Source organism: Dunckerocampus dactyliophorus, chromosome 6 (assembly GCF_027744805.1).
Source record: "Dunckerocampus dactyliophorus isolate RoL2022-P2 chromosome 6, RoL_Ddac_1.1, whole genome shotgun sequence".
Taxonomy (NCBI): Eukaryota; Metazoa; Chordata; class Actinopteri; order Syngnathiformes; family Syngnathidae; genus Dunckerocampus; species Dunckerocampus dactyliophorus.
The window spans coordinates 5,261,766-5,282,123 of record NC_072824.1 but is presented as its reverse complement, the minus strand read 5'-3'; the positions used below and the strand labels follow the sequence as shown (position 1 = coordinate 5,282,123).

General features: G+C 40.6%; 1 protein-coding gene across 4 annotated transcripts in view; it reads right to left on the bottom strand.

The window, feature by feature from the left end:
* LOC129183373 (voltage-dependent T-type calcium channel subunit alpha-1I-like) overlaps positions 1-20,358 on the bottom strand; it is a 279,439-nt gene that overhangs the window by 13,408 nt on the left and 245,673 nt on the right. For all 4 annotated transcript variants that reach the window (XM_054780521.1, XM_054780519.1, XM_054780520.1 and 1 more), the window contains 8 exons: positions 19,346-19,416; positions 15,815-15,893; positions 15,609-15,730; positions 7,749-8,177; positions 5,402-5,542; positions 5,176-5,310; positions 4,439-4,619; positions 1,799-1,992 (listed from right to left, as the gene is read on the bottom strand). In XM_054780521.1, coding sequence (XP_054636496.1) covers positions 1,799-1,992; positions 4,439-4,619; positions 5,176-5,310; positions 5,402-5,542; positions 7,749-8,177; positions 15,609-15,730; positions 15,815-15,893; positions 19,346-19,416 — 1,352 coding nt within the window. The remainder of the gene's footprint in view (positions 1-1,798; positions 1,993-4,438; positions 4,620-5,175; positions 5,311-5,401; positions 5,543-7,748; positions 8,178-15,608; positions 15,731-15,814; positions 15,894-19,345; positions 19,417-20,358) is intronic.

Sequence of the window (20,358 nt, the reverse complement as noted above, 5' to 3'; positions counted from 1 at the left end):
TAGATTATGCAATAACTTTTGCAAGATGACGCAATAATAATTTTTGCGAGATAACGCAATAGCTTTTGAGAGATAACGCAATAATAACATTTGCGAGATAATGCAATAACTTTTGCGAGATAAGACATTAATCTTTTGCGAGATAACACAATAACTTTCACGAGATAACACAATACAGTGTGCCCTCGTATATCGTGGGGGATAGGTTCTCAAAATAGCCTGCAATAAGTGAAAGCCTCGAAGTAGCCAACTTTATTGGTTTACAATTATTACATTATGTTTTAAGGCTGTAACACCCTTCACCATACACTTTACAGTGTTCCCGCGCTTTTGTGGATTCACTGATTTCTAAAGTGCAATTTTGCTTAGTTTTTTTAACAGCGTATGAAAGCGCATTGTGTTCTACGTCCTTGTGGTGTATTACAGCGATCTATCGGCGCTACTACCTACTACTGCTACCAGGAGAGGGTGTTGTATACTCATGGAGTTGAAGATGTGTGTCGCTGGAGTAAATATGGCGTCCCTCCACCTCATGTTGTTTTCTGTTTCTGTTTTTTCTGTCTTCTTCTTCTACTATTATTTATTGGCGTTAGCAAGCAGCTCACACAGCTAGTTTGGTAGCGACTATTGGAACAACAGGAAACGGCACAAAGGAGATTGATTGACAATGGTGTACAGCCAATCAGGACGCAGGACACAATGGGCGGGTTCTCTCTTAGCCAATAGGACTGTTGGGGCTCTATTTTTAGCTGGCTATGTCTACTTTGGTTTCCTAATATGCTCGTACAGGCACATAAACACATATTGAGACGGGGTGGGCTGCATTGTCTTCAACTCTAACAAGAGAATACAACACCCTCTACTGGTAGCAGTTGTAAATACAATAACAGACACATACAACAGAGCAATGGTGGATCGCTCTAATACACCACAAGGACACCGAACACAATGCACGTTCATACGCTGTTAAAACAATATGCAAAATTGCACTTAAAAAAAATCAGTGAAACAACAAATCCGCAAAAGGTGAACCGTGATGTAGTGAGGAAACACTGTAATAACTTTTGCGAGATAAAGCAATGATAACTTTTGCGAGATGATGCAATAATAACATTTCTGATTACATCTACCATATTGGGGAATATGAATATAAAGCTGACTATAGTGATGTCATTCTGTGTCTAGAGGGCGCTAATAATGTTAAAAACCGTATTTAGAAGATCCTAAACTGGTTTGATGTGCCATGACTACAAGTAGTAGTACTACAAGTATTCCATTTATAGAGAAAGAATCCTACCTTGCGGAAATTCACTTATCTCGGTCAGGTCTGGAGCAAATTAACCGCCATAAACGGAAGATTACTTTAGTTGGGAATGTATAAATAATACACACAATCAGGATATTTTTGCCTAATTGAGACTTTTTTTTGTTTTGATGTTTTATAATTATTTTTTTTGTTGTTGCAATCTGTTCCGTCTTGAGCACATAAATAAAGCCATATAAACGCTAAACATTTAATCTAATTATATTTCTACACTAGAAATGTAATGTAAAAATCGGAGGAGCGTTTGGGTATAGAAATAGCCCGCTCTTTAGAGCCGGTTCTCTAAAAAGAGCCGAACTGGCCGTTTCTCTTACTGCTGTGCTCTTATTGTTGGAATTTGACACGATACAACCTTGACAGGCTCATTGCAAAGACTGACTACAGCGACATGTGAATCAATCTCGTCTCTAATAGTTTGACACGTAGGCATCAGCTCCTCATCCATCCATCTATCCATCCATTCAACCTTAATACCTGTGAGTGCGGCGGCCCGCTGTTGGCTCCGGGTGAGCGGAGGGAGGCCCAGGAGGCCGGTGAGGCCAACCTGGACGGCGCTCTCTCTCGTGGGCTCGCACCGCTCTCAGCGGCGGCTGGGTGAAAGAAGTCGGCGGGCAGGTGAAAGACTGGCGAGGACCTGTGAGCTCCTTCGCTGCCGCTTATGCAGTCATCTGTAAAGACAGACACTCAATCACTACTAACTTTCAACGCACTAAGACATTTATACAGTGGAACGATTCCATTTTAACCAACAAGTTCTGTAAAACATCTGCCACAAAAGTAAAAAAGAAAGGGTTTAATTCCACTTATTGTGTTTTTTCTTTTGTGATGCAGCCACACAAGGGTACCAATGATGGCACAGAGCAAGGTTTCTCAACTTGTCTCATCCAGAGACCCACATTTTACCATCACCATTTACCCTCTGCGGTCCCCAGGGACTTTTTTTTGTCTTTGCAGGTCAATTTTTGCTAGTTTTTTGCTCATAACTTTGGTTATGTTACTCCATATGGCATGATTTTCCTACGTTTTTTTTTTAATGAAAAATAATAGAATTGAAATTAAAAATTTGTTCCTCGGTCAACCAGATGTCCAGGCCATATTTCCTACCCTTTCGGGTCCCCAGAAGACAAAAAAGTCTGCTCACAAAAACTGCTATAAAAACATAACAAATCTTTATAACTTCAAAATTACAAAATTATAAATCAAAATGACCAAACATGTCAATATTTTTATTCTTTTAACCCACTAGATGCCCATTTGATTTAACGATGTCTCTGTTTTTTCTTAGAAAAATACATACTCAATGAGTTATTTTCCATAAAATAAATGTTAGGGGGCTGGGGCTCTATGTCAAAGATCAGGCTTAGCTAAGATCAGTAATTAAATTGATTTTGATGCTTTGTTATTTTTTTTTGCAGATGGATGGATGGATGGGTCAGATTCCAAATTTACGCCCTATTGTCCTGAAGGGACAAAAAAGTCCCATAGACTTCCATTATAAACACCATTTGTCAACGCATTGTAATTAGACAATAAATATAAACATGCATTTTCTAATTTCAGGGTCGAAAACCAATTTGTCATATTTACTGTTTAGAACCATTTTCACATTGTAGGTGATAAGGCAATTAATTGGACAATAGAAACATGCATTTTCTAAGCAAAAACAGTGACATCATTGATTCAAATGAGCATTTAGAGGGTTAAAACAACAGAAATATTTACATATCTGGTATTTTTTATAAGAATTCGAGTTGATTGAGGCATCTAAGCAAAGAAAGTAGAAAAAATGTGACTCTAATATGTTATGTTTTTGTATCAGTTTTTGGGAAGAGATGTTTTTTTTCTTCAAGGGACCTGAACTGGTTGTAAATTAAAGGGACCCCAGGGGGTTAAGTGGTGACCAACAGGAAAAAGCATGAGAATTTGTTGTTAATGTAAAAATGAGCTAAACAAAAATACACTCAATTAAGTGTAAAAATGGATTTCCACTGGACCCTTTTCTAGTGGGTCGCAGGTCTCTGTCTGGGCAAAAATAATACTAATAATAATAATAATCTTGCATTTTTTTTCTGAAGGAAACTTTTTTTATGCAACGGTGTGTCTTCAATGAATATTCCTTAAGGTGGCGGCAACACTCTGAGGTGCTATTTCACACCTGCTGTCATCAAAGAAGGTTTGTTAGTATTGCCATTATGATGAATGTGTTGGGCCTGTCTCTTGTTGAGCCTTAGAAAAGGTTTGCCTGTCTTTTTTATTAAATGCAAGATATTTGAGAAATTTGAGTTGAAAAAGTTCCACAATTTGGGTCGCCAACAAGCAAGATGAGAACTACAGGACTGAAACACCTTTAATAGCCAACATGGGGAGCCCTTTACGCTAGCTCCACTCTTATGTCTCACGTGATAGGCTGTATTTCACCTGTTCTGGCTGTATTTCACCTGTTCTTGCTACCTAATTTCCACACAAAATGCAACTTGTCATCTTGTCTTGTTAAACGCAACATTTGCCTTTTTCGAGTGTAAAAGCGAATGCATGATATTTTACGTCCCGTGTGTTCTATCTGCGTATCTATCTTAGAAGATATATCTATCTTCTAAAAGAGGTAGTGTTCTGTGGGTGGTGTAGAATTAAACAGGCCTATTAACTCTTTAGAACTTTATTTACCAGCTCTGCTGGGTTGTATTATACAACTACAATTTAGCCTTCCACTCTCTCTCGTCTTCCTCTCCTTTATTGGTCCCATTAGCAGTGTCACAGTATCCTCTACTGGTCAAGCATGTAGCAGTATAAATATGGAGTTACTACAAGGCAAAATACATGAAAATATAGACCAGTCAGCTTGTGTTCGTATCTCCGAATGTTCGTAAGTAGTGAACCTAGAGCATCTTTAGCATCTCTAGCCATTACATTTTGGTGAGAATCTGAATAAAGGTGCACATTCAATCATCCCCCCCACATGTCAGGATTAATGAATCAATATGTTTGTTCACTGGTTATAAAAGATGTACTATTTGGTGCTGATCCAAATTAGGATTGTTGTGCCTTGGTGGAGGTCTGATCTCTACTGAGTATTGCTTTCTAGATAATTTTTTCAGGTCACATGTCACCTGGTACCTCTGCAGTGTGCCGGGCTTTGTCGTTCCACTGCGGGAGGACACAAGCGAGGATGACTGCCAACCTCAGACAGCTCCTGGTCCTCCTCCTCCTCCTCCTCATTGCCTCTGGGAGGATGGAGCTCACTGTAGTGCACCTCGGTGGGCAACTCCCCCGAACTGTGGGAGTCACTGCTGCCCCTCTGAGGAGGAAACAAGAAGAGGAGAGACGATGAGGACGAGGGAGGAGACGGAGGCGAGGACATGTTCTATCCTCAGCTTATCATTCCCTCTTGATCGCTACGGGACCGCAGCAACGCTCCCGTTTCATGAGCCTCTTTATCCATCCGCATCTATCCATCTGATTAAATGTGGAACCTCTGAAGAGGAAGTGAGCAGCAAAGATTAAATCTGATGAACTGGCCTCTGATCAGACCTGCACAGATGAGAGCCTGCCAGGTGCAACCTCCTGCAGATAATAAATGAACCGCAGTCAATCATGCACACATGTTGATAGCATGACAGCGTGCGTCTCAATCAGGCATATAAACAATCATTATGACGATGAACAAGTGTGTGTCAATAAAGTGGTAACATGCTAACTACTGTGCATCATATTTACAGTATATACAGTACTTAAGCTTTTCAGATGATGTCGTCAAAAATCGGTTTTCCTCGCACCTTTTGGAACAAATTAATAATGAAAATCGAGGTACCACTACGTGCGTGTACGCGTGTGTGTGCATGTGTGTGCGGCACCTGACTTCCTCCAACCAGCAGCTGATAGCTTCCATGGTCGTCCAGGCTCAGGTCGTCAGGCAGCGCCGGAGATAACGACTTGTCCGACAGTTGCTCCGACATCAGGGACGTCTGCTCCACTTCCGCCAGCCGGATCTGACCCCAAGACACGACACAGTCGGTCCCTATAGTGGGTGTGTACTGTATGTATATATACAGTATGTGTGCGTGTGTACAGTGTGTTCACCTCCTGCGGGTGTCCCTCACAGTCCTTGCAGACGGGAGTGGAGCAGTAGTGATGGAAGACTGAACCAGAGAGGTTGTCGATCATGTCGCCTTCTGCTGAGTCTTTAATAAGCAGAGATACGCTGTCCAGCCACTGGCTCTCCTGCAACACACACACACACACACACACACACACACACACACACATGAAACTATTATTATGATGGCAAAGTTGATGGTACATTTCTTTTTTCAGATGTAAGACAAAGATCTGCTGGTAGAGAGGAAGGTGATTATCAGCTCTGGCTTAATTACTTGTTAAAATAAAAAAAAAGTCTAACATCAGTAAAGGTTATTACATTAATATAAGAAACACATTCAGGTGATTGCTTCACATTTTTCATCGGAGGTGTGCATCCACCAACCCTCTCAGTCTGGCTTTGTGTGAGTCTATATTATGTCTTATTTGTCTTATTATGTCTTATTTATGTCTTACGTGTCTTATTTTGTCTTATTACGTCCACTACAGTGGGTATTAGAAATGTAAAGGTGATCATAGGGGTGTTAGTTTATGTCTAGAGGGCTCTAATAATGTTACAAAATGTATTTAGAAGGCTGTAAGCCAGTTTTCTGTGCTTCAACTTTGAAAATACTTGAGGAAATTCAAGAAACCATGCTACTAAGTGTGACAACATCAACACGATAGACACTAACAATATATTGACACTTTCTAGGTGGAAACTGTTGACGTGATATTGTTTTTATTGTCTTTCTTTATTATTACTCTTATTCAGGTGCTGCGAGCCTACATCCCAAAAAATTCATGTGCTGTAACGTTGGCGTGAATAAATAAAATAATTTCAGTAAAAAATAAAACACTGTGACTTCCTGTTTGCAGCCATAAAGGAGGTGATGAACGACATGGTATTTTTAGAACGGCTATTTAACATATCTGCCTGTACAGTGGTGTGAAAAACTGTTTGCCCCCTTCCTGATTTATTTTTTTGCATGTTTGTCACACTTAAATGTTTCAGATCATCAAACAAATATCAGTCAATGAAACACTACTTAAGACAAAATGCAGTTTTTAAATAAATTTTTTTTGAAGAGAGAAAAAAAATGCAAACCTACATGGTCCTGTGTGAAAAAGTAATTGTTCCCCTGTTAAAACATAACTTAACTGAGATTAATTGAGATCTATCAGTCTGGAAAAGGTTATATACCATTTCTAAAGCTTTGGGACTATTGGGTGTTGATGACTCCACCATAAGAAAGACACTGGACAAAAATGGCCTGGATGGCAGAGTTCCAAGACCAAAACCACTGCTGAACAAAAAGAACATTAAGGCTCATCTCAATTTTGCCAGAAAACATCTTGATGATCCCCAAGACCTTTGGGAAAATACTCTGTGGTCTGACAAGATAAAAGTTGAACTTTTTGGAAGGTGTGTGTCCCATTACATCTGGCGTAAAAGTAACGTTGCATTTCAGAAAAAGAACATCATACCAACAGTAAAATATCGTGGTGGTAGTGTGATGGTCTGGGGCTGTTTTGCTGCTTCAGGACCTGGAAGACTTGCTGTGATAAATGGAACCATGAATTCTGCTGTCTACCAAAAAATCCTGAAGGAGAATGTCTGGCCATCTATTGGTGACCTCAAGCTGAAACCAACTTGGGTTCTGCAGCAGGACAATGATCCAAAACACACCAGCAAGTCCACCTCTGAATGGCTGAAGAAAAACAAAATGAAGACTTTGGAGTGGCCTAGTCAAAGTCCTGACCTGAATCCTATTGAGATGCTGTGGCATGACCTTAAAAAGGCGCTTCATGCTGGAAAAGCCTCCAATGTGGCTGAATGACAACAATTCTGCAAAGATGAGTGGGCCAAAATTCCTCCACAGCGCTGTAAGAGACTCATTGCAAGTTATCACAAACGCTTGATTGCAGTTGTTGCTGCTAAGGGGGGCCCAACCACTTATTAGGTTTAGGGGGCAATCACTTTTTCACAGACGGCCATGTAGCTTCGGACTAATATTTACATTTATTTGATGATCTGAAAAAAAGTTGTGTGTGTGTGTGTGTGTGTGTGTTTGTGTGAGTGAACTAAAGTCATTGGCCACTTCATTAGAGGCACCATTTCATGAGCTCAAACTCGGGCTTTTCAGTGACACGGTCTAGTTTATTAGTCTGAGATTGTGTGATGCAGTATTGCTGATATTGTTGGGAAAGATTGTGTGGTGTGGTGACTCATCAGAGGCTGCAGGAACTCGGGAGACAACATTCCTGTCTGATGGAACATCACGACTTGTTGAATGCCAGACATCGCTTTACAGTAAATAATCCCAATAAACAAGCAGCACGCCTTTACCTGAGCAGGAGAATAAAGTCGACATCTGTGATTAGCGTGTCCTTCCTGAGGACCACCAGCTCCTCCTCCATCCTTCGGCGTTGCCATCAAAGAGCTGCTCGGGGCCCCGACTGCAGTGGCAGGCGCTCTGCCGCCCACGCCGGCGGCCGCACCTGTAGCCCCTGCGATGGCCCCGATGCCCCCCATCATGCAGCAGAGGCCCCCCTGGGCCAGCTCCAGCTCCAGCTCGGCGTCCATCTCGGCGTCTTCCTGCGCCTCCTTGTTAGAGTCATCCAGGTGCTTCATGAGCACCGCCACCACCACGTTGATGAGGACAAACTGCGCTGTCAGCACGAAGGACACAAAGTACATAGGAGAGATGAACTGCAGGCCAGCGTGGCAGCCGTAGTCGCTGCTCGGACGACCTGGTGGGCACTCTCGCAGGGTGTCCTGATGGGCAGAAAAGGAAGGTTTCAAATTGGAGGAATGGGAAGAGAAACCTCAAAAGCCAATAACAGTCCTTTCTCTCATACTGATTGCCTTTCAATTTGATGACTTTCACATTTTACATTACAACAGTGGACATCATAGACGCTTAAGTAACTTTACAGGCAAATTTTGTCGAACATATGATAAGATTAGGAACTGTTTTGTGCAACACTCTGAGCTGTATTGTCCTAGAAAACCTGTATACAGTCCTAATCAAAATGTTAAGACCAGTTGAAAAATAGCTAGAATTAGCATTTTGCACATTTGGATCTTAATGAGGTTTTAAGTAGAGCTACAATATGCAAAAACAAGAAGGGGGAGCGAGACAAAAACATTTGGAAAAAGTAATTTATTGAAAACAACAATTAAACTGAAATAGGCTGTTTATCAGCTGAACAAAAGTTTAAGACCATCACTCAAAAAATAACAAAAAACTCTCCAAACCAGAAGAAAAAATGTTCTCAGTAGGACTCAGTAATGAGTAGCTCCACCGTTCTTGTTCATCACTTCAAAAATGGGTTTGGGCATGCTTGATGCGAGTGTTTCCAGGAGGCTAGTGGGAACATTGCTCCAATGGTGAAGATGGCTTCACCAAGGGCATCAACTGTCTGGAACTGATGGCCATTTTTATAAACTTCCCTTGCCATCCATCCCCAAATGTTCTCTATGGGATTTAAATGAGGGGAACATGCAGGATGGTCCAAAAGAGTGATGTTATTCTCCCTGAAGAAGTCCTTGGTCAGGCGAGCATTGTGAACTGCAGCGTTGTCCTGTTGAGAAACCCAGCTGTTACCACACAGACGAGGGCCCTCAGTCATGAGGGATGCCTGCTGCAACATCACGTACACATCCACCGTTTGACGACCCTGCACCACCTGAAGCTCCAGTGTTTCACTGAATGAAAAAGCACCCCAGACCATGATGGACCCCCCTCCACTGTGCCGGGCAGAAAACATCTCAGGTGGGATCTCCTTGTCATGCCAGTAACGTTGGAAGCCATCTGGACCGTCAAGGTTACATTTTTTCTCATAAGAGAATAAAACTTTCTTCCACCTTTCAATGTCCCATGTTTGATGCTCCCTGGCAAAGTCTTAACGGGCACTTTTGTGGCGTTGAAGGAGACGAGGTCTTTGAATTACTTTTTTGTTTTTTAAACCCTTTTCCCGCAGATGCCGTCTGATGGTGCAGTCGGCACCAGTAAGGCCTTAATGTGGGTGGAAGACCGCCCTGTGTCTTCATGGACAGCCAATCGGATCCTGCGGCTCAGCGCAGGTGTGATTTTTTTTGGGTCTACCACTTGACTTTTTTGTTCCATGATGCTCAGGATCTTTCAAAAAATGTAGAATGACTGATTTACTGCACCCAACCTCAGCAGCAATGGCACGCTGCGAGAGGCCTTGCTTATGCAGCTCCACAATCCCACCACGTTGAAAAAGAGAAAGCTTCTTAGCTTTACCATCAGGAGGGCATGACAGTGTGAATGCCTGACAGAAAATGAACATTTTGAGCAGACTTTGGATTTTATGGTGGTCGTGGTGTTAAACTTTTGATCAGCTGATAAACATCCTATTTCAGTTTGTTTTTTTGTTTACATTACAAGTTCCAAATGTTTTTTATCTCACTCCCCCTTCTTGCTTTTGCATATTGTAGCTCTACTTAAAACCTCATTAAGATCCAAATGTGCAAAATGCAAATTCTAGCAATTTTTCAACTGGTCTTAACATAATGAAAGCATCCTCAGCTTTGTGATATACTGTAGATTCTTTATTGTCAATTTTCTTCAAGATAGTGTAGGTGAAAAACTATCATTAGTATCAACTTTTTTTCCCCATTTTTGCTGTTGTGTTTTTTTTCAAAATATTTCAATTTTCTTTTTAAATAATCTTAGTACATTTTCTTTTTGAAACATTACGACTTTATTCCCTTACCATTTTCACTTTTTCACCAACCTAATTTTCCAGAAATCACAACATTTTTGTTTTGATTGTTATTTATAATATTACAACTAATATTAGAAAAAAAATCAGGTATGTTTTGTTTAATAATTCAACTTTATCCTACTAAAATGGAATATTTTTCCTCATAATATTACAAGTTTATTATTGTAAAATTGCAAATTGCATTGTAGAATATTACTTTTTGCTCTTGATATTTTGACTTTGATTCTCATAAAATTACAGCTGTTTTTTCCATTTCGGCGGTTGTTTGTTTAAATATAATTTTCCAGCTATTTCAACTTTCTTTCTTCCTTTCAAATTTCCTCTCAGAATTATGACTTTATTCCCATAATGTTTTGACTTTATTCTTGTAACATTATTACTTTTTCCACAACCTAATTTCCCAAAAACCTTTATTTGTTGTTTTGCTTATTTCTCATAATATTATAACTTAAAAAAAATATATTTTTCTTTAATATTTCAACTTTATGCTACTAAAATTACATTTTCCTCAGACTAATTTTATTGTTGTAAACTTTCTGCTGATTTGTCCATTTTTGTGGTTGTTTTGTATTGTTTTTTTGCTCAATAATATTTTTGGAATGTGCCGTGTGCCAATGAAAAAAACAGGCGTTGGTCATAAATGGCCCCCGGGCCGCACTTTGGACACCACTGCCATAATATTATACTGATCCATAATATTAACTTTCATATCATAACTGTCATATTAACTTTTCCCCAACAGAATTTTCCAGAAATTACAACTTTATTTTGTTTTGATTGTTTCTCATAAAATGGCAACTTTTGAAAATTAACATACTTTTTTTTTTTAACTCTGTGCTACTAAAATGACATTATTTTTCATTATAATAGTACATATAGTTAATATTTTGTAACTTTTTTTCTTGTTAGAATCCAACTTTTTTCTTTTAATATTATTCAAGATTCAAGAGAGTTTTATTGTCATGTGCATGGTAAAACAGCAGTTATACTATGCAATGAAATTCTTATTCTGTTCATTCTCCCAAGAAAAGAAAGAAAACACAAGAAAGAATAAGAACATAAGAAACATTAATACCAATAAATTAAGCAACAACAACAGAAGAGACATTAATACAGATAAATAATACAAATAAATAAATAAATAAAGTGCTATGAGTGTGTGCGTGTGTTGCGTGCGGCGTGTGTGAGTGCTTCGTTGAGAAGCCTGATGGCCTGTGGGTAAAAGCTGTTTGCCAGCCTTGTGGTCCTGGACTTCAAACTCCTGTAGCGTCTGCCTGACGGTAGGAGTGTGAATAATGAGTGTTGTGGATGTGTGCTGTCCTTGATGAGGTTGTGTGTTCTGCGTAGGACTCTAGTTTTATAAATGTCTTGCAGTGAGGGGAGGGCTGCCCCAACAATGTTCTGTGAGGTCTTGATCACCCGCTGGAGTGCCTTCCTGTCACGTGTTGTACAGTTACCGTACCAAACAGTGATGGAGGCGGTAAGGACACTTTCGATAGTGCATCTGTAGAAGCAACTCAGGATTGTGGTGGACATGCCAAATTTCCTCAGTCTCCTCAGGAAGTACAGTCTCCTTTGGGACTTCTTGATAATTTGTTGGGTGTTGTGAGACCAGGTGAGGTCCTCGCTGATGTGTGTGCCAAGGAACTTGAAGGTTTTCACCCTCTCCACCTCAGTCTCATCAATAAACAGGGGTCTATGCGGCTCCTTTTCCCTTGTTCTTGGGTTGATGATCATCTCTTTAGTCTTATCTGTATTGAGAAGGAGATTGTTATCACGACACCAAGCTATGAGGTCCGCCACCTCTCTTCTGTATGATGTTTCAACACCACCAGTGATCAGGCCGATGACTGTAGTGTCATCCGCAAATTTAATGATGCTGGTGTTGTTCTGGGAGGCCACGCAATCGTAGGTGAAGAGCGTGTAGAGGAGCGGACTCAGCACACACCCCTGTGGGGTCTCAGTGCTCACAATTCTTGAGCTGGATGTGCGATTGTGGACTCTGACTGACTGGGGCCTGCCTGTTAGAAAGTTAAACACCCAGTCACAGAGGGAGGGTGACAGGCTGAGTGTGAAGAGCTTATTTGTGAGTTTGTGGGGGCTGACTGTATTAAAAGCAGAGCTATAGTCTATAAATAGCATTCTGACATATGTGTCCTGGCCCTGTAGGTGAGAAAGAGCTGTGTGGATGGCAGTGTTGACTGCATCATCCGTGGACCGGTTCTGGCGATATGCAAACTGTAGAGGGTCCACAGTGGCCGGGATGCTCTTTTTGATGTGGGTCATGACTATCCTTTCAAAGCACTTCATTACAATTGGAGTGAGTGCTATAGGGCGATAGTCATTCAAGCAGGTCACGTTGCTCTTCTTGGGTATGGGCACTATGGTGGTGGACTTAAAGAAGGTCGGTACAGATGCTTGTGCAAGCGACAGCTTAAATATGTCAGCAAGCACATCAGCTAGCTCTGATGAGCAAACCCGAAGTGCACGGCCTGAGATGTTGTCTGGGCCTGCTGCTTTTCGTGGGTTTGTTTTGTTCAGAACCCTGCGCACATCAGCTGATGTCACCATGAGAGGTGAGTCCTGTGTGCTCCCCAAGTCCAGCCACCCTCTCTGCTCATCAGGAGTTTGGGTGTCAAAGCGGGCATAGAACCTATTCAGTTTGTCTGGAAGTGTGGTTTGGCTGGATGTGGCTACGCTACTCCGCTGTCGATAGTCTGTGATGTACTGGAGCCCCGCCCACATGCGCCGGGGGTCTGAGGTGGAATAGTAGCCCTCCAGCTTCTGTCTGTACTGTCTTTTGGCCTCTCGTATGGACCTCCTCAGGTCATATCTGGCCTTTTTGTAGTCCTCAGCGGTGCCCATGACAAATGCAGTCGAACGAGCACGTAGCTTAGCCCTTACATCACAGTTCATCCAGGGTTTTTGATTGGGGTATTTTCTGTAATACTTGGTGGTGGTAACAGTCTCTATGCATGTGCTAATGTAGCCAGTAACAGCGGAAGCATATTCATCCAAATCAACAGTACAATCTTCCCTCCCCGCTGCAGTTCTAAACACATCCCAGTTTGTGCAGCCAAAGCAGTCCTGAAGTACTTGATCAGTTTCTTCATTCCATACTTTAACTGCTGTACGTACAGGGGGAGCTTTTTTAAGAAGTTGTCTGTATGTTGGATAAAGGAATATAGAGATGTGGTCAGCCTTTCCAAAGTGGGGTCTTGGAACAGCCTTCAAAGCACCTTTCATGTTGCAGTAGACTTGGTCCAGGATGCTATTTTCTCTCGTGGGAAAGCTTACATGCTGGTAATATTTGGGGAGGACAGTCCTGAGGTTACAGTGGTTGAAATCGCCAGATATAATGAATACAGCGTCTGGGTGTTTGGTCTCGTGTTCAAATTATATTATTAATTATAATTTTTAATTATATTATAATATTATAAATTTATGCTCATAAAATTATAGCTGTTTGTTCCATTTCTGTTTCTTTTTTTTTTTTTTTTTTTAGCTTTCTAACTATTTCAACTTTGTTGTTGTAAATTTTCTTCTTGGAATTATGACTTTATTCCCATAATATATTGACTTTATTCTCACAACTTTCGAACTTTTTCCATAACCTAATTTCCCAAAAATTACAACTTAATGCATTGTTTTGTTTAGTTTCTCATAGTATTCCGTCTTTTGAAAAAAAAAAAAAAAGTATTTTTTTCTTTAATATTTCAGCTTTACGCCAGTAAAATTGTTATATTATTATTGTTTTTCTAGTTAAATTAAAACATTTTATGGTAATATTTTGACTTTAAAAATTACTGTGGACTTTCCCATTTTTGCTGTTTTTTTTCTTAGTTTTCTTGTTAAATTATATTTTGAGAATCTGTCACGGGCCAATAAAAAAACTGTTGTGGGCCGCAAGTAGTTGCATTTTGGACACCCTGCCATAGAACATAAAGGGTTAGTCTGTTCGATACAACATGAGCAATACAACACATCACATCAAAGACATTGCACACATTTAAACAATTTTACCAAGCAGACACTAAGGTAAAATACTCTGCGTACACAGCACATTAAATCATTCACAGCAATACCTATCAAAGGGTTCGCATTCAGTATCGCTTTCCAAACACCTTCCTTTATTCTGAAGGGAATTTTTTTATGCAGCAGAGTGGCCATCTATTAATATCTAATAAACACTCTCTCCTACTGCTATTTGAAACACACTCATAGAAGACCAACAACCTTTGTTCGTAGTCTACTGTCATTAAGATGCCGAATGTGCCAGCCCTGTCTCTTGTTGAGCTTTAGAAAGTGTTTGCCTGTATGTATTTTATGCTTATAGTGGAATGTGTGCATCTTACTTATCTATTTGTCATATTCAGAGGCGTTCGAAATTACCATGTAAAATTGCTAATGCTAATCGCTAGCGAGCATGCGGGATTTTCAACATAAATTAGCATTGAGTGAGTGCATTTGGTTTAATGCATTTCTTTGTGTTCAGTGTCAAAGAGAAATTATTTTGTATCTTACGTAAGTTAGAACTGACGTGCTATGTTTCTGTATGTTCCTTTTTACAGTGAGCTTCAAAGTAAAGGCTCTGAAATGGAACTTTACTGCGAATGTCTGCTGAGCTAGCAAGCAGAGACCAAATGTTAGCGGGGAAAAAACCTTTACAGGCGCTTTTTGTTCAAATAATTTGACTTTGTTGATAAAAAGTTATTGTTCCTGAAATGTTCACACTGTCACACTGTGTTATTTATCACTACCACTATATCGCAAGACAGTTACACTTCCTGTCCCTCACTTAATGTGTTCTGTTAGATATTATACAGTCTAATAGTTCAGTGCATTGTCAGTCCAATAAATCCCCATAGGGGCCATCAGGACACACAGACACTTACCCTCCATGATACACACACACAGCACAATCAGAGTTGAGCACAGGCTTCGTAAAGTGTCTTTCTTAAAGATAAAAGTTCTCTCAACAAATTGTGTCCTCCGAGTTTGACCCGTTGTCATGCTACAAACATCTGCTTCTGTCTCAGTTGTTGACTCTCCCTAAGCGGAGATTGAAGAGTTTGTTTAAAAACCAGGAGAGGCACTTAGCTGTGATTGAAGACGGAAAGCTGATTGAGATGCAGGAAAGAAATGTGGAATCTTCATTCACCTTCAGAAGCTTCTGTTGAGAGTAATTTTCGCCTTTGCCTTTGCTAAAGGATGCTTTCATTATTCATTCCATTCCCATAAAGACATTGTCTACTGGCTGCTGTGGGCAAGTGAATTTGTGACCTTTCCATTTCAATTCCTGTTTCTCAGCCTCGGCACAAATAAACAAGAATGCATTCAGGAGGCATTTCACCACAATGTGTCTTAACTCATACTTGGTGCTGTGTTGCTGCAAAGACCTCCACCCAGTGTCAACAGATAAAATATGTAATACCACAAAAACAAGGACTACCTTCATGATGCCATTCCAGTTGTCCCCCGTGGAGACCTGGAAGAGGGTGAGGAAGGCCATCCCAAAGTTTTCAAAGGTGGCGTGGCGACTCATGCCCTCGCAGGGATAGTCCAGGTTGCACACTGACGGGACAACAGACAACGACGCTACATAATTCTTTCATTGTGAGATTCGCACCTCCAGCAGGGGGCGCTGTACTTACTTACCCAGCTCTCCAAAGAGCTCCACGCCTAGAGCGGCGTAGATGAAGAAGAGCAACATGAAGAGCAGGCCCAGATTCCCCACCTGACACACAAGACGCCGACAGCAAAAACATCATTTATCCAAGTGTGTCAAAAGGACAGGAAAAAACACGTGTGTAATCGAGTTATTTTCGCTGAGAACGCTGTTATTTTCCTCGAGAACCCTCTCTCCTGGAACTACTCATGTAATACATTATTTCTATATTGTTGTGGTGCATTTTTGTTGATTTTCTGTTGTTGTTAAATATTCTTTTGATGTTGTGCCCGCTCGAAGCAAGCCTGTTCACATTTCCAACAGAAGCCATTCGCCGCATCAAATTCTTCAGTATTGGACTTCTGCACATTTTGAGGACAGTTGTTTTGATGCTGCGCCTCAGCTAGGAAAGTTTGGGACTGAATACGTGTTACCGGAGGGTGCTTCTACCATCAGTTGTCCCGACTATCATTCTTTGACCCAGACCGGGAGAATCACAAGCACTGACACAGATGGAAGTAAACAGAAGGTCAAAAACCCAGAAGACGTTCGACCGCAGAAAAGCATTCCAAGGAGGCAGTAGTAAATCCGCATTTTTTTCTACTAGACATATTCTAGGCATCTTAGAATAATAATATGGGTGTTTCATGCCAAATTTCAATGCTAGCTAAACAGAAACCACTGCAGTGCTCACTCGTCTTGTATTTTGCAGTTAATCTGTCAGTGTCAGTCAGTAAATCCACAGTATTTGTACTTGATATATTCTAGGAATCTTAGAATAATAATATGGGTTTTTCATGCCAAATTTCAAGGCTAGCGAAACAGCGACGGCTGCAGTACTCACTCGTCTTGTATTTCGCAGTTGATCTATCAGTGTCAGTCGATAAATCCACAACTTTTCGAGTAGATATGTTCAAATTCAAGGCGAGCTAAACAGCGACCACATTTCAAGGCTAGCTAAACACAACCGCTGCAGTGCTCAATCGTTTTGTATCTTGCGGTCGATCTGCCAGTACAATATCAGTAAATGCTTTTATTGCAGAAAATAGAAAATGAATGAATGAATGTCGTCATTTTTTTCACTTTTACGTTTGATAATCACAACTTCATTTCACTTGCATTTTATACTTGTTTGCTGGTGGATGACAGCAGTATGAAAAAACTGAGGCGTATAGCGCGCACCCACTAAATTTCGAGGAAAAAAACTGATTTGCTCATTTATAAGCCACACCAGCGTAAAAGCCGCACGTGTCCACATCATAAAGTGGCACGCGCACGAGTCTGTGAGGCCCAATCAAGCTTGTGATTTGGAGCCAATCATGAGCTATACATCAACTCAGGACAAGCTTGTCAACCCACTGGAAATTGCAGGAGGTCATTATTCTATATAACAGTCTGACTCACAGTGTCATCTTACGAAAAACATTAAGCTCATCACACAGCAACTAACACTCAAACTTATACTGTCCACCAGAGGAAACCAGAGAACCCGTAGCCCAAAGCAAGGCAAGAGAGAAGCTGACGTCATTGCATCGCCCCAATTAATGCGTTGCTCATACGCAATGCCTATGGGAAAACTTTTAAATGTTGTGTTTTTTTTATTTTAAAGTCATGTACATGTTTGTATATTTCTATATACACCGTTTGAGTATTAAGTTGCTGTGTGCTGAATTTAGTGCTGTGAGTAAAGTGTTCTTTGAAAGATGATACCATAAGTCAGACTGTTATGTTGTTATACTGGTATACAGTATATACTGACCTCCACTGTCTTCCAGTGGGTTGACAAGCTTGTGTGAGTGCAAAGATATCTTGTGATTGGCTCCTGCCAAAGAAAGAGCTACCATTTCCTCACTGACTTGCGAGCGGCACAGTATTTAAACAATCCGGAGTAGTTCTGAGGTAAAGGAGATTTCACAAGATTAGAATTGAGCCATAAATTAGCCACACCACTGTATAAGCCGCAGTGTTCAAAGTTTAAGAAAAAAGGTGCGGCTCATACACCAGGTAAGTGAGTGCTTTTATTTTGTTATTTTACTTTTATTGAAATTCTTATAACCACGTTGCTTGTCGTCCAACCACCCCATTTCCTGTGTTTTGCTTCTTTTTCATGTGTTCAGGGAAAAATGGAATCTCTGTTGGGCTTCATCAAGTGCATGGAAGTCACGCTGAATATGTGGGGTGGATATGCCAATGGCTTACTGTTTTTAGCCAAGCCTGATATTGGCTGCTGCTTCCCTGGATGATGATTATCCTGCTCATTACAGGGGCTTTTAAAAACGATATCAGATCCCAGTAGGATATTATAGTAAGTTTCTTTTCATAATATTCTCCATAAATATGTAATATCTTGGCTGAAACCCTCCCATTTGGTAGCCCCCTCCCCTGACCATCCCTACTCTGTTGTGACTGGCAACTTTGATGCAGTGGTGTCCAAATGCGGCCACAGGGCCATTTACAGCCTGTGGCTCATTTTTTATTGGCCCCCTGCACATTCTAAAAACAGTATTAAACAAGAAAACAGTAAAAATGGAAAAAAAGAGCAGTAATTTTACAAGAATAAAGATGAAATAGTAAGAGGTTAAAATCATAATATTAACAGAAAAAAATTGAATAAAGTTGAAAAATTAAAGGAAAACAGGCTGTACACACAAAACAAAGAATAAAGTTGGATTTTTTTTTAAATTAGGTTGTGTAAAGTTTTATTATTATTACAATAATAAAGTCAAACTATGACAATATAAACAACGATATAACATTACAAGGAAAAAAGTAGAAAAAAGAAGAAAGTTCATTTTCATAATATGCTTTGTCATCAATAACACAAAGCTGAGATGCAGGATGTTCTTTTCCTTTAAATATAAAAAACGTCTCCATGTCTACATGGGTTAGTTTAAAAAAATGTAAAAGTGGCCCCCGCATCCTTTGATTTTTCAGCATGTAGTTTGGACACCCCTGCCTTAATGACTTAAGAGATTTTTACAATTACAAAGATGTTTCTTATTACATGTGAGAAAACATGGCAGGATTGGCTCGTATTTGCATTCCAGGTAGAGCAAACTAATATCTGTGTGGGTTGGTTAATTGCAGCAACTTTATTATGTTGTGGCAATTTATTACTAAAGTTGGAAGAGAGTCTAAACCTGTCCTGCACATGCACTGTAGTTGTAAAGCGAACAATCCTCAACAAGGGAAAACTTAAAGATCGAGGTCAGGAGCTTTTTAAGGAGCCATGGAAGCAGAACAATGTAGCTGGGTTTGTCTCATTAGCGGTGGAGGAGAGGGTAAAAAAAAGATATTAAATGGCTCTCATTACATTTTCCACGTGAATTAAGTTAACACAGGAAAGTAAGTGAGGTGATGTAACACTCGGGACCAAAATTTAGTCCTAAAATGACATCCTGAAGGTCAAACTCTCAGTGGACGACAGCCATTGATCATTCCAAAATGTTAATGAACTCCTTGGAGTTCATATGTGTGTGTGCGTGTGTGTGTGCGTGTGTGCGTGTGTGTGCTTGTGTTACCTGAGGCAAAGCCTGGACGACCGTATCCAGCAATGCTCTCATCCCAGTCGCCATTTTCAACAACTTCAACACTGCAAGGAGAACACGCACAAATGAGATAAAAAGGACACAGGTGGAAGACATGAGGGCTCGATAAAGCAGGATAAGAGTGAGCGGAAAGAGAGCGATTACATACGATCGATAAATGGGATCCCTCCCGATTAGATCGCCTCCCCCATTAGAAAGACACCCTTAATTCCCAATGGCCCAATTTCCAAGGCTGTTAGCAGTAAGGGGGAAGAGAAACTCCAACAATAAAGCCTCCCGGGAGATGGTCTTCTGCTAAAAGGTTGCTGGAGTGTTCATAAGGAGAAGAGAGTTGGCCAGAGTAGAATGTGGAAAGCTTCATAAATGGACTACTTTCCCTTGCAATCTGGAGAAAGGTCTCCTAGTCAGTGAGAGGTTGGACTAGACTGAGTGGTCCCTGACAATGGCAGCCAGAAGATGCAGGACTTTTTAAGGACAGTCCCAGAGCCTTCTGTGCCCAGTGCATTGATTGGTCGACACTGGTTACGTCCTGAATATGAAAAAGACCAAAAGCTAGAAAAAGTACGTCCTCCATTATCCATACATGTGCTTCGATGAAATGTATCGGCATGCAGCTCTTAATCATCTTTCTTGTCAACTGAAAGCTTTGCCTTTTGGCTCAGCTCCCGCTTCTCCATCTTAGCAAGACATTTTGAACAAATTGTACACTTCCAAGTCTGTGGGAAGACTATCTGGGGAAGGCCCAATTCTGTCCAAAGAAATTCTGTTCAAAGAAAGTTTGGTCTTGCCCATGGTGGTGGAAACGTTTGAATGCAAGAGGCTGTTTCTGTGACAGGTATCTTTTATCCACATAACGACACATAATGATACAAAAGATGCACCTAGTTAAATTTCGTTTTTATAAACGTTAGAACAGGAGGTAGACAGTGACCGTTTAACATTGTCTCCTACAGACGCCAACAGGCAGTTAACATTAGCAGTGGGTG